This window comes from Xiphophorus couchianus, chromosome 21 (genome assembly GCF_001444195.1).
Source record: "Xiphophorus couchianus chromosome 21, X_couchianus-1.0, whole genome shotgun sequence".
NCBI classification, from domain to species: Eukaryota; Metazoa; Chordata; class Actinopteri; order Cyprinodontiformes; family Poeciliidae; genus Xiphophorus; species Xiphophorus couchianus.
This window is the reverse complement of record NC_040248.1, coordinates 12,063,438-12,078,647: the sequence shown is the minus strand read 5'-3', so window position 1 is coordinate 12,078,647 and position 15,210 is coordinate 12,063,438. Positions and strand designations below refer to the sequence as shown.

General features: G+C 38.8%; 1 protein-coding gene across 1 annotated transcript in view; it reads right to left on the bottom strand.

Annotated features, from left to right (window-relative positions):
* The window catches only part of prex2 (phosphatidylinositol-3,4,5-trisphosphate-dependent Rac exchange factor 2), a 101,165-nt gene that overhangs the window by 52,673 nt on the left and 33,282 nt on the right, over positions 1-15,210 (bottom strand). The window contains exons 9-15 of the mRNA XM_028005291.1: positions 13,343-13,492; positions 12,907-13,048; positions 9,772-9,872; positions 8,277-8,380; positions 8,137-8,186; positions 2,985-3,060; positions 1,714-1,786 (exon numbers count right to left, since the gene is read on the bottom strand). Coding sequence (XP_027861092.1) covers positions 1,714-1,786; positions 2,985-3,060; positions 8,137-8,186; positions 8,277-8,380; positions 9,772-9,872; positions 12,907-13,048; positions 13,343-13,492 — 696 coding nt within the window. The remainder of the gene's footprint in view (positions 1-1,713; positions 1,787-2,984; positions 3,061-8,136; positions 8,187-8,276; positions 8,381-9,771; positions 9,873-12,906; positions 13,049-13,342; positions 13,493-15,210) is intronic.

Genomic DNA, 15,210 nt, shown 5'->3' with positions numbered 1-15,210 from the left:
AACTAATCGGGGGAAAAAAATCAGAGTTGCTATCAACTGTCTATTGTCACAGAAAATAGTAGGGAAGAGAGTATGACAACCAAGTAGGTAAATACAGGAGGTAAGTAGATAACTCCTTAACTGTCGCTCTCAAAATGATTAAATGTCAGACAAAGGGTTCATAAGGACAGAGGTATCATCATGGTAGATAAGGAGTTAAATAAGGAGGCAAATACGTATACATGAGAAAATAAGTTAGGCTACGTAAGTAAGCAAGTAAGTAAATGAGTAAAAAATAGATAAATTAGTAGGTAAGTAAGCAAGTAAGTAAATGAGTAATCAAACTGATAGGTAGATTATGTAAGTAATTACATAATGTTCGTGTGCAAATAAAAAGGTCATGTGTTTTTATAAAACATACAATTATAAATGTCAAATATCCATGTCGTTCTTTAGTACAAGTGTTGTGTGCTTATTTGTAACATAGAAACATTCTAAAAGAAAAATGCAACAAATAGAGGTGAAAAGTGGACTTGAGTTGCTTTTGCAGAAACAAAAATCATCTTCTGCACTATTAAATGTTTTAAAAAATATTCACTGGTTTATTGTACTCATTGAAGATTAAATAAATTTAAGCTTAAGTTTAAATAAAAATAATAATAGTTATTACAATGTGCACAGAGCATTATAAGCACGAAAAGAAAGAACAGCTCTCACTAACTAAGACTCAAGTCCTGTCATTCAGGGTAAAGAAACATTCAAAGGAATCGGACTGACAATAAATCCATAAATCCATAGTTTATATTGGCCTATATTCTGTATCTGCCATATCGGACACCGCACTAGACTTTGCTCAGTGAGCTCCAACTTTCCCTGACAGCATGACAGCAGCTCAGTCTCAAATACAACTTCTTCAAGTGCTGCAAAACCAAATTTCAAACCATGAAAATTAGGGAGCACAGAAAGGAAATCCCTGCTTAGTCAGACACATATCACTGTTTAAGCTCTGCAAAAACATCTACCAAAACTGCAGCTCCTAAAGAAAAGAGCCCAATAGGGAAAAAGAGCTTCCCTCTGACATTCCTTCACTCATTTCCTTTCAAAATCAGATATACGGCCAGTGGTTTTAATAGCTACGTCGTCAGGCCAAATAACTTACAGGCACGAATAGTGAAATTATCCTGGAGGCAGAGGAAGTAAAAGAGGGTTTGATGGCCAGGGTTGTTATGTTCTTTAGATGTGCTGGTAATTTGTACTGTGTGGCTTGAACTGTGGGCATTTGGAGCAGGTTACATCATAGGGTTACAGGAAGGCTCCATGTGATTCATACTGCATCCCCAATGATGTAAACCTTGGCATACAGGAAGTTTGGGCTTGAAAACAAACCTGAGACTCATAAACAAAGTGTAGCCATAGTGACTGACCATTTTACATGTAAAGGTTCTCAGAGCTAGATTGAACTGTGCCTGACCTCAGAACTTGGGCTATATGCATGTATGCATGCATGATGGTATCCAGGAACAGTCGCACAAAGGCAAATTCATTCACTGGATTGGAAAAAGATTCTATTTCTGTACTGTGTCAAAGGGATTAAATGGAAAGAGAACAAGAATGGTTGTGTTCTTAGGCAGGATGCTAAATGCCAGGCGCCCTATGAGTACTTTCTCTGAATTTAACATTTAGCTTCTACTGAGTCTATGGAGAGGTTTGACTGAACGGGACAGACTGCTGTACCGTGATGCATGAAGCCGTTGTCGCACAGCTCTACCCCCAAGATCAGCGCTTCCTCTCTTGTTCTGCAGTCCCCCTGCACCAACAGACAAAAAAAAATGTACATAGCTGAGAAACAGAACACTGGCTAGAAAAACAAGTAACAGAAGAAACAAGAAGAGCACAAGACAAAATAAAGAAGGGTGTCTGCTTTTTCGGGAATAGTTGAAATGGCACACTTACACTCCTGCTTTGTTCCTCCGTCCAAATACCCCAAGGCCAGCAGAGCCACTCAGCACTCTACCTTCACCACATCCAAAGTCATGTCTAGACAGTGCAGTGTGACAGCTCTGGAAGTCCCACTGCAGGAAGTGTGAGCGACTTGACTGGCCCAGGTCACACAAAATCCATAAGCAGAAACAGGATTGCAGTGGAAGGCGGATGAAATCATTGCGATATCTGCATTTGATTCTGCTGAGGTTGCTGTGTTCGTTTCATGTCTTTGTTGTAATCCTGTACAGAGCTATCTATCTGTCAGGCTGAGCACTTCCTGTCAGAGTCAATATAGGTTAGCCGTACAATCAATTCTGCTTTTCTTCTTTCGTTTCCTCTTGGCTCCACTGAGAGTCTCAAATTTTATGACTTCTCCCATCTTTGCAGCACATTTGAAGTGAGCAACCTGTTATGATAACAACTACTTCCATTTTTGTTTTTTGGGGGGTTTTTTGTTTTGTCTTTTGGCTCTCGTTTGAACAAATCTGCTTCCAATCAGCTCAGAAGATGCAGAAAGTATGATTAAAAACAATGCGCTGTCAATTAATATTTTTCAATTAGTATCGAGATCACAATGGCAAATTTGTAACCATAAAAAAAATAAACTTAGCTTGTGTAGCTTTTAACACAATTGTGAAATTTTAGATGAGATAAATAACCATCATAACATACTCAGAGCACAAATAAACACACTTATCAAACTTACAACTTATTGAAGAATCCTAAAACTAAATCCAGTGCTACCAATTGAAGTGTGTAGAAAACGAAGACCACATGTGTGTAACTTAATCTGTTTAAATGCAGCTATTCTGTGAAGGCCTCAGAGGTTTGGTAGAGAAAATTAGTGATGATCAGCATCATGAAGACCAAACAACACTGTAGACAAGACAGAGGTTGTGAAGAAGTTTACCCTAACCTGGCTGCATAAATTTGATATAAAATATTAAAGTTTGTACTATAATGTAACAAAATGTGAAAAAGTTCAAGGTTTATGAATCCCTTTGATTACCTCTGTAGCTTACCTGTGCAATAAGCCAGTCTATGAGCTTGTTAGCCATGACCACTGACTTGTAGGTCCGTAAATGGTAGTCTTTATCCCTGGATAACAACAAAAGCAGACGTTTCCAATAGCAGCATTATAAAGGATATTTCAGGATATTTACAGTAACGTTTGCTTTCACTTTAATAATTTGAGACAGAGAACGTGCAGAGGAGTAATTGCTTGGTCTATTTAAACACAATGCCAAAAGGCGAACTAATAATTCCTGCTGTCAGCAAGGTGCGGCTACTTTTTAAGCACTTGCAGTTGTGTCATTTATCTAAGTGAGTTCTTAGGGGTTGTTGACAGCAAAACAGCATTCCTTGGTTAGAAGCTAGCATGTTGTTGCTGTTGTTGACTTGATGCACTGGGCTACACTCTGCCAGACCCCAAGAATGCTGTTTGAAACGTAGCCGTGACTTTCCCATGAATGCTGCGGCATCCCAGGGGGACACACAATATCAGGGCAGAGCCACAGGGCCGGGAAAGTCCTGAACTGCTGTGACTTAACGCTACTGTACCGCCTCCACCACAGGCAAACCATCACCCCAACACACTCACACAACCACACACAGATAAGTTTCAATCTCTCATCGTACAGACAAGGCTTGCGGGGTCAAGTTAAAGTCTAATCTCAGCTGGTACTGCTCAGATTGCGAGGCGGAGCAGGCCCCCCCCAACAGTAAAACATTCTGTTATGAAAGCATATCTGGCTGCATGTGTTTGACTCCAACAAGCTGAAATGTCAATGCAAAATAACCTGTTTTCACCAGAAGAAAAGATTTTTTGCATTTTTCTTGAAAGGGAACCAAAACTAGAAGACTAGGCTCTACAGTGACTGGGGGGGTGTGGGACAAGAATGTCAGAGTAAAAAGAGGATGCCTAGCAGGTAGCCATGAGTCTGGGTCAAGGAAACATCAGTTTAAGGAGTTAAAGAGGTAAAAGTCAAATAAGATGGCCTTCACTTGCTGTCTGAAGATGGGAAAAATTTGTTTTGACGTTTTGTGAGTGGAGATGTATGTAGCTGTCTTTTCAAAGCAAGCTTTAAAATAAATCATATCAGGAAGCTAAAAGTTCAAGCTTTAATCAACTGCTCAGCCCTGATAAATTACTTAAGTATAATACACCAGATCATTTTTTATTCTGAAACTCATATACAGTACATATGTAATTAATTACTAAGCTCCTGGGTGATTCATCAGCACAAAAAAGAAACTCCATAATTTTTTGGGCACTATGTAAAGATAATTTGTGATTTTTGATGCATTTGTCTAAGTCTAAACCCACCACAATCTGTAGATTAAAGAGCTCATCATCTCTAATCATCTCTTTGTTGTTTAACTGGTTACGCTTTTTAGATCTAGCGAGAACATTTAAAACAGCTGATAAGTTGTGAGGACAAAGGACAAAGCAGAGCTGTAAGGGGGGAAAACAGGAGCTGCACATGTAGGGGGCTGTTGAGAAGTTTATCCCCTATTCAGTTTTGACTTGTCTCTCTCTTGCTTTGCCAGGAAATTCCATGTAATTAAGCAGAGACTGGATCGTCCAATTAAACTCTGGTGTTCTCAGGCCCCATGATGTATTGTGCTGAGCTTTGAGAGAGCAGTCAGATCATCTGGCTAGCAACACAAACACCTCAAATCCCCCGAAGAGAGATATTACGCCAAGAAATCTGGCACACAAATGTCAGGTTCTTAAGCGTTCGGGTCAGAAAGAATTGTGCAGAGGCTCCGAGCACGCATGTGGAGTAAACACACCCACCCTCTGGCTGTGGTGCCGTTTTAGAGCCGTGAAATGAAAGCTTTTCTTCAGGCCCCATTAAAATCTAGCATAAACAATGAACCAGGCTGTAGTTGGTGAGCAGAGGTCTTGAAAAATGGCCTCACATTGTATTGTGGCTAAGTTACTTAATTGGATATTTCTGTTTCGGTGAGGGTTCATTAATATATTTACAAACGTTTCTTAATTGTCCAAACAGAAAGTTGAAAAACATGCAATATTATCTGTATTCTTGTATGTTTGTGTTATGCTTTATGTTAAAATTGGTCATTAGTGTTTTATTAATACAGACATTTTTAAGTACATTTGTACATGATAACTACTGGGACTTCAAGACGGGAAAAACCCGTTGCTGCCGTTACATTGTATTTATGTATTCATCAACAATATAGTGAAATATTTAAAAGTTTGTATTTCTTGTGATTTTGAAACTTTTTTCTTACGGATAATGAAAACCCAAAAAGCAGTGCTTCAGAAAATCCTAATATTGTGAAAAAGTTAATTAGTGAAAACACAGGGTGTCACTCCCTAATTAAGGTATACACCTGCAATGCACGCCTATATGATCTCTCAGTCAGGGTCAGTCTATTATACTATCAATGGGAAACTGCTGACTATGCAGATGTCCATGAGCTAGCCAATGATACTCTCCACAAGGAGGGTAAACTACAAAAGTTAATTGCTAAAGAAGTTGGCTTTTTACAGAATGGTGTATCCGAGCAGATTCATAGAAGACTGAGTGGAAGGAAAACCTGTGGTAGGAAAAGGTGCACCAACAACAGTGATAACAGTATAAAGTTTCCACAAACAATGATGCTATGGGGAGACATGTGATCTACTACTGTTGCTCAAATAGGCTTTTTTGTCCAGTTAATGCAGCCACGTACCAGGAAAAATAAAAACACTTCAAAATTCCTTCTGCTAACAGGCTGTATAGAGATGATGTGTTCAGTTTCCAGCATGGTCTGGATTGCCAAAGGCTTGTTTAATGACCCTGGTATTGTTGTGCTTGATTGAGCAGCAAACTGGCCTGGCCCGAGTCCCTCAGAGAATCTTTGGGACAAGAGGAAAATGAGAGACTCCAGACTCAACAATGCAAATGACCTGAAGGAAGCAATCAAAGCAATGACCCCAAAGCTGAGCCACAGGCTGATCGCCTGTGTTCCATTATTGCATTGGTGCAATAATTCTTGCAAAAGGTGTTTATAGAAATGAACATATTTTTCAGAAGTTTGACATTTTTCCTTATCCTTTTTTAATTATTTAATCTTCAAATTTCCTGAGAAAATTTATTTTGGATTTTAATTATGCAACAAAATTACAAGAAACAAATCCCTGAGGCATTTCACTCATATGTGTAATGAATCTACAAAGTTTCATTGTCTAATATGAGCAAATAGAAACATTGTAATTTAATGACATTTTTTTAGATATATCTGCAAAGTCAATCATGCAAAATGTTTAATGAAATTACACACAGGAATCTTCACAGTTTATCAGTATACTACAAATGAGATTACAAATCTCTCATTAATTTCTATCGCTCTGTAAAAGAAGCCAAATCCAATCTACAACCCCTGGCAAAAAGTATGGACTCACCAGTCTTGGATGAGCACTCATTCAGACATTTCATGCTGTAAAACAAACTCAGATCAAAAACATGATACAATATTAAGGTCGTTCCAAAGTGCAACTTGTTGGCCTTCAGGAACACTCAAAGAAATGAAGAGAAACTATTGTGGGAGTCAGTGAATGATACTTTAATTGACCAAGCACAGGGAAATAAATATGGAATCACTCAGGTCTGAGGAAAAAAGTGTGGAATCACTCAAATTGGAGGTAGAAAAAAAAGGACACACCCAGTCTATTTCCTTTCCCTAAATGGACACCTGCCCCAGATTAGATGTGCCCGTTAGTGTGCAGTTCAAAACACCTGCAGTCATGACACCTTGGAGGGCTGCTGGACGAAGTGGAGTGGTGAGAACCATGGCTCCAACAAGAGAAATGTCCCTTGAAACAAAAGAGAGGATTGTGAAACTTCTTGAGGAAGGTAACCCTTCACGCATGGTTGCTAAAGATGTGGGCTGTTCACAGTCAGCTGTATCCAAGATATGGACCAAATACAAACAGCATGGAATGGTTGTCAAAGCCAAGCGTACTGGTAGACCAAGAAAGACATCAAAGCGTCAAGACAAACAACTTAAGGCCATTTGTCTTGAAAACCGAAAAAGTACAACTAAACAGATGAAGCATAAATGGGAGGAAGTTGGAGTCAATGTATGTGACCGAACCGTAAGAAATCGCCTAAAGGAGATGGGATTTCAATACAGGAAAGCTAAACGAAAACCAGCATTGACACCTAAACATAAAAGAACGAGACTCCAATGGGCTAAGGAGAGGCAATCATGGACTGTGGATGACTGGATGAAAGTTGTCTTCAGTGATGAGTCAAGAATCTGCATTGGACAAGGTGATGATGCTGGAACTTTTGTTTGGTGCCGTTCCAGTGAGATTTATGAAGAGGCCTGCCTGAAGAAAACAACCAAATTTCCACAGTCCTTGATGATATGGGGCTGCATGTCAGGCAAAGGCACTGGGGAGATGACTGTGGTTAATTCTTCTATCAATGCACAAGTTTACATTGACATTTTGGACAGTTTTCTCATCCCTTCAATTGAACAGATGTTTGGTGATGATGAAATAATTTTCCAAGATGACAATGCATCGTGCCATCGGGCAAAAACAGTGAAGGCATTCCTTGAAGAAAGACACATTCAGTCGATGTCATGGCCTGCAAATAGTCCAGATCTCAACCCAATTGAAAACCTGTGGTGGAGATTGAAAAAAATGGTCCACAAGAAGGGTCCAACCAGCAAAGCTGATCTGGCAACTGCTATCAAAGAGAGTTGGCACCAAATTGATGCAGAATACTGTTTGTCACTCATCAAGTCCATGCCTCACAGACTGAAAGCTGTTATAAAAGCCAAAGGTGGTGCAACTAAATACTAGTGATGTATGTTGAATGGTCTTTTGTTTATGCGTTTTTCATGATTCCATACTTTTTTCCTCAGAATTGAGTGATTCCATATTTATTCCCCTGTGTTTGGTCAATTACAGTATCATTCACTGACTCCCACAATAGTTTCTCTTCATTTCTTTGAGTGTTCCTGAAGGCCAACAAGTTGCACTTTGGAACGACCTTAATATTGTATCATGTTTTTGATCTGAGTTTGTTTTACAGCATGAAATGTCTGAATGAGTGCTCATCCAAGACTGGTGAGTCCATACTTTTTGCCAGGGGTTGTACAATTGTCACATCTTCCTTAGTAAGAAGAAAGAAATAGACAAACACATACCTGATGACAGGGTTGAAGAGGCTGTGAAGACGGCAGAACAGCCGGACACCCTGAGCAAAACAGAAAAGACAGGGTTTCTCAGGTCGGAGATGTTTTAGTAAATTGTGATTTAGTCTTTCACTCTGCTGCAGGACCTTTACCTTGGCTATAACGTCATGCATGTCACTCCTGGGGTGGTAGGTGCCATCGTCATATCGGAAGCGGTACAGCACAGGCTCGGGCTTGAACTGGTGCTTGTCTGTGACTGGAAAACAAAATCCAAATGGGAAAAGAACTGACAAAATGTCAGAGAGGAAACAAGTAAGAGAGTCAAACCCTTAGGTAGTGTTTATCTTTTTTTTTTGTCTGACTTTAAACTCTAAACTATAAGAGGTTTAAAAACACAGTCAAACCAAGCAAGGCCGCATAAAGGAATACGCTTCCCAGACTAGAAGAAGACTCCAACCTCATGCAAAGCTGTCACAGATAACACAGCTGCTCAGAGAGGGCTGTGCTTCGCTCACTTTAGGTTGCTTTTATGTGGCCCCTCCAGCAGTAATAACACTTGGCTTCGTATAGTTGGCGGCGGCCATGCAGGTTCCATTAAAGGCTCTTATGAAAAGATATTCTGACACTCGGGGACGTCGTCTGCACAGATGGTCATTCCTCTCTGCAGAGAACGACTCTGAAACCCCATTTTATTTCTGAGTGGAAGCGAAATCGCACTACGGAGAGATTTGGTTACTCTTTGAAGGTGAAAGACACATTATGCACAATTTGCAAAGCAAAAAACAATTCAGGGTTCATGTACTTGCAAAACGTTACAAGTGCTTATCTTAGGCATGAATGTAAAACTAATTTTGAAATATTTTTAAGCCATTTTCTATATTCAGAGTGAAATGATCATAATACAGCTTGGAAATATTTGAAAAATAAGAATTGGTTGTAAAATTGAAATTTTTAGGGATTTTCACAACTCCACACAGTCAAAATTTGTTCAAACATAAACGTTCACATATATAAATACTTTATTTGACGTTTTTTCAAAACACCACATGCCATGAAGAGGTTTCTGACATATTTCTGGGTGGATAGTAAACTGGTTTCCTGAAAAGGAATCTCATGAAAGAAAACTCCATGAATTTTCAAAATTGTTGAGGCTTATGCTTGATTGGCATCATTGTCCTGTCGGAACATCCAGTGGTCTCTGTCCAGGGTCTCTAACTTTTACAATCCAAAGAGACACATTTGCTCTCCAACCTCATGCATTAAATGGATGTTATACATAAGCATGTAAACTTCTGACCAACTGTATGTGAAAGAAAATCCATATTAAATTCTAACTTGTGCATTAAATTTGGGGGTAAAAAGTTACCTGTTGTATGCTGATTAGACCTTGAAAACAAACAGTGAAAATGCATCATCAGTGGTCCCAGATAAACATGACATTTATGTCAGTGGTAATGTAAATAAGAAAATGAGCGTATGGGTGTAACCAGTGGGAATCTTTCCTTATCGGAACATTGACTCAACAACACAAAGGAGCGGCAGTCTGTGTAAAACAAAAGGTCAATTGAACTTTGAGAGGTTATGTCTGAATCTCGAACTGCAGAGGATTCTGAAAGAGGACGAAAATGAAAGGAAGAAGAAACTAACCATGGTGGATGATGCCATTCTCCAGCAGAGCTTGACCCAAGTGAACCCCTTCCTCTGGGTTGCCCGTCTCACCAATTTCCATCAGCCAAGAAACAAACTCACTAGGGAAAACAAGCAACAAAACATAGACATAACTACACACTGATGCACTCAAAGACCAAAGAAAGATAATACACAAAAACCCAGTGGGAAAAAAAGGTGATGAAAGTGATCAGAGGAGAAAAAGCCTTTAGGATTGGAGACATCCCACTGGAATGGTTTATTTACCATCCAGGGTCAGACTTGTCTAAAAAATAAACCACTGGATCTTACTTCTGGTGTTTTTCCTAGTTTGATTTCATTTATTTTAGGTCCACAGTGTAACACCACCGAACTTGAGAACGAGAAAACAAACCCACTGTGTAAACCAACAACCAGCATCTGATGCTTTGATGCTCCAAATTAGCTAAATGGGATAATTTTCCTTCATTTCATTTCTCAGAGAGTGAACAGACAAAAAGTAACTGAGCAGGCTGAACACGTAGAACTTCAAAATGCAACATTCTTCTGGATGCATATATCCACGTACTCCTTTTTCCCCACAAAAGGAAAACAAACACAGCCAGAAGCTGCACCACTGGAATTCTCTAGAGGCGACATCCAGACCACGACAGAACCAATCTGTATTCAATGTTCAGCCAAAGAGAGAATTTTGCAAAGTTCCTGGGGTGACAAAAGCCTGACCTGCCCAATTCTGACATCTTACACTGTTTAAACATTGATCATGGATCTTTTCTGTGACCAAAACTAACCACACTAGCCTATGAATACACTGTCAGGAAATAGTACTTGCCGCCTCTAAGAAATTATTCTATTTTGGCATTTTTGCTAGATTTACATGCTTCATATTATCAACCAAATTTTAATAGTATACAAAAATGCATAACTCGAATAAAAATAAAATTCAGTTAATTGATTTCTGGCCTGTTTAAGGTCACTTCATCTTAATTGGATCCGAGTCCAGATTTTGACTAAGTCACTCCAAAATCTTATTTTTCATTTTTAGAATCATTCAAATTGTGAATGTGTTTTGAATTATATACTTCTGCTTCGTAATCTCATGGAGAACCTGATGGATAGATGTTCTCCTACAGGATTTACATAGAGAGCAGAGTTCAAAACTTCAATAATTAAAGAAAGCTGTTCAGTATTAAATCAGTGAAGATACCCACTATTATGCCTTCAGCTTCATGCAGTCACAAAGGAATGAATCTGAACATCTACTCTGAATGATAATTTTAGATTCCTGGTAAAGCGTCCAAATAAATTCCAACAAACTCTTCGACTTCATCATCAATACTTGTAATGAGAAGCTGACAACAGCAAGTCTCGTGCATTAAAAAGAAAATTACACTTTTGTTTTCCTGCTTATTTCAAGCTTGAGATGCAATGAGCGGCATTGGACGGCAGTCACACATTTTCTTTTATGAATTACTCTCTTGCAGAGTGCGTACCACAAACAAGATTGTGCCATTTCAAGGGGAGAAGATGAAGACCCGCCTTCAGCTTTAAATAGAAAAGTCAAAAACCAAAAGAGAATGATGTGGTGGGAGAATAAAGGCAAGGAGTTTTTACAATGGAAGGAGTGGGCAGAGCTGAAGCCATAGGCAATGTGGTTCTCATCAGTAATATGTAATATTGTTTCTCATTCAACAATTACGCCCCCATATTAATGTCTCTGAAATCATCTGAGCTGTGAGAGGACAGATGGCTTAGAGATGTCTTTTTAAGCACAGCTGGTCATCCAGGTGTTTTATGATCCCACAGGGAGTTTCTCTGCGCTGCTTTCTCACAATTTGATCTCTTCAGCCTCCTGGAGATGACAGCGTTTGACTAGCTTTTGATCCTTTTTAATCCTTTCAGCTGACAGATTCATTCCTTTTCTAAACCACAAGGGTTTGAGCTGTTTGCAAAGACCCGAGGAGAAATCAGTACTGATTCTTCAAACCACTATGCCACATAACTTGGCCATAACTATGTCCAAATGCACTTTATTAGGTGTTTTGTTTCATCCTTCAGGCTTTCAAAAATGGGAGTGCTTTTCAGTCTGATTATAAGTCAAAATAAACTGCTAAAAATTTTTAGTACATGGAAAGAGAAGAAAGTTATAGAAAATAAACATAGTGACAAACTGTTATCTGATTTGGAGTTTTTCTAGCCTAGTAAAAACCAGCCCATTGTTCTACGCTTTGCTTTGTGCAGAGGGTCTGGACTCTCAGCTTTTAACTTGTGCAAAGTGTTGAAAATGCATCTATAATTTAAAATAAAAAATAAAATAAAAAAATATTTAAAGATAAAAAACAAAAGGCTAAACACTTTGGTTTAAAAGTTATGGTTCACTCTGCACATAACCTTATTAGTTTGAAAACAGTCAAATTCGGAACAAAACATTTAAATTGCGAATGACAATAGTATGCATCACTTGATTTTTAAACATTTTCTGTGTCAATTTCATTTCACATCTGATGCCTCAGATCTACTCTAGGGTTCCCTCCTTTCAGCCTGGAACTTTAAAATATTAACAAACCAAACATTTTAAACCAAAATTGGAAAGAGCAACAATGTATAAGGGGAATAGTCAGCTGAACCACAAAAAGTACCTCCCTGTGATTTATGACTTTCATTTATTCACTAAATCAAACCCTGGCAAGCGTTGATTATTATCCATACTAATAATCCCTAAATAAAATTCAAGAGCTAAAAGGGACTGGATTTGATTTTTCCACGACTGAGATAGCAGATATACACAATTTCCCAAAAACACATACCTTTTTAACCTTCCCAACTGCTGCTGACTTTAGAAGTCCTTGCCAATTTAAAACTGAAAGCTGAGAAAAGGAAGCTGATCTGTATTATAAAAGTGTTCAGTATAATACCCCTCATACTGCAAAAGGCCTCCACTGATAAAAACACAAACATCGAACATAGCCAAGCATTATATTCTAGTCCATCTTCAGGAGTTGTTAAACAATCCAGTTGCCTTACAGTCACTGACTTCTCACTGATGCAACAAAAAGGAAACCACAAGATTGCTGTTTACATCTCTTGAGAGTTATTTCCAAACCTTACCATCAAGATTAGAAAAGTCAGCCTTACCTTCCCAGGAAGCACTTGGGAAAAGTGGTAAGCTTGCGTTTCCGGTCCTTAATGAGGTTCCCTCTGGTCATGAGGTGGTAGAGCTTCTCTCCTTTCTCTGAAACCATGACCCACGTGTCCTGCTCCATACCCAGCCTCAGACCTGTGCGGAGGAGGAAGCCGTTGCAGGATGAAAGTCACAGAGATGTTTGCACACTGCTCCTGGGCTACTCATCAATTACCAACTGGATGAGGTTAATGCCCTCTAATTTTGCCAGGTAAGTAGCACCGTCTGCGTCAGTTGTCTTTAAGCGGGTTAATGTCTCGCATTACGGGACATTTATCTAGTGCAAAAATTAAAAACGCGCTAATGGACTGAAAACATAAATTCCTGGAGTCAGATTAATGCTAATAACTCTATGTGACTCAAGGCTGGATAACTGAAGCAGCTTTTTACTTTTCCTCCGCTCCCTTTCTTTCATGATGGCCTCCAGCCACTCCTGTTTCTCCTCCGGGGTCTTGGCCATGCAGACGAACCACTTGTTCTTGGCCGTGTTGTGGATCTTCCAGCCGTTGTTAACGATATTCCCGCTGCTGTGGTAGTCAGCTGAGCAGCACAGAAGAGAGGACACTGTCAGAAACAATCTCAAGGATTAACTTTAGAAGTTTTACAAAGCCATTTAGTAGAAACAAACATTTTATTGAATTCATGTCTAAGGGGACAGGCATCAGTTTATATTCACTTTGATTAGGATACTAAAAAGCATACTATGAGTACAAACAAAAAATGAGAGACAAAAGAAATAAACTTGTTTAGAAGATTTTTAAAAACCAAATAAAATTATGACAGTCCCTTTTAAACATGCATGCATTTTGTAAATTATGGTTAAATAGCAACTGTAAAGTTATTGAAAAACTATTTTTTAGAACTCAAACACTATCCTCATATTAATTTATTTTTAGTCTGAGACCTCAAATCTCTATTGACTGGCTTATTAATCATCACTCTTCTTCCTTAATGAAATTTAAAAAAACACACAAATTAAGAAGGACTCGTTTTTTGTAATAATGTACTAATTTACAGGAAGATCATCTCCAAGCTGAAGGCTAATTAAGATTCACTAGTAAACTCTGAAATCATTTACATTGCTCAGAAAAACTATTTACACCCGAACACGTTTTTTGTTTGTCTTTTTTGTCATCTTGAAATGTTCCAGATCATTAAAGATTTTGTAATCAGACAAAGAAGCATTGTGATGAATAAATCACTTAAACAGGACCTGTCTGACAACTTGAAGTAGGCCATAAGACCTCCAGAAGCATCACATCCTTAAATCTAATAAAATTCATGAATAGATGAGTTACTGACATCTGTTAATCTAGAAAGGGTTAGAAAGCCACTTCTGATGCTTTGGGACTCCAGCAAACCACAGTCAGTCATTATCTATTTGTGGAGAAAACATGGAACAGTGGTGAACCTTCCTAGGAGTGGCATCACCAAAATTACTTGAAGCATTGATGACTCATAAAGGAGGTCACAAAAGACCCAGAAAATCATCCCAAGTACTGGAGTCTCCCATTGCCTCAGGTAAGGTCAGTGTTCATGATTCAACAATAAAAAAGGAAATGACATCCAACCCAAATAACCAAGAAGAACACTGTGTAACATTTGTCCAAACATTTCTTGATGATCCTCAAGTCATTTGGAGATTCTTCACTTATGAGACGGAGAGTTTTGGAACTTTCATGCTCTGTTACACATAAAGGGGAACGAATCGCCTTTGTAGCAAAACCTCTCAGAGATCCTGTAGATATTATCCGCATTCCAGTTGATTTTTTTAACGTAATGGGGTGGTCTTAATAAAAGAGTCTTAGCAAAACCTGGTATTTTAAAGTACAACCAGGCAGTGCCTTAAAACAACTGCATGCACAAGCTGCTTACTTTTTTATAACGTCAACATCAGTGTCAGACATAATGCTGCCGCTACATTGTGTCAAGCAAAACACGGAAGGAAGAGACACAAAAACCTCTGAGCGCATCTTCCTCCTTCACAAAATGTAAACAAAAATTGAGTAGCGTTACATTTAACGTCTGTAGGATTTGTCTTTGGCAGGAAACCCCCCCCCCCCAAAAAACACATGTCATATTACCCTCTAGAGCTTGTGTTTGTTTTGGTTATATTTACCCTGAATGTCCTGCACAATGTCTGCTTCCTACTTTTGGAGCGGCCTCTGGTTCACCTGCATCCACATATGCATTCGAACTGCAAATTCACTTCAACCAAACCAAGGCCCAGGTTTTTAGGTGGACCAGAGTTTAAATAT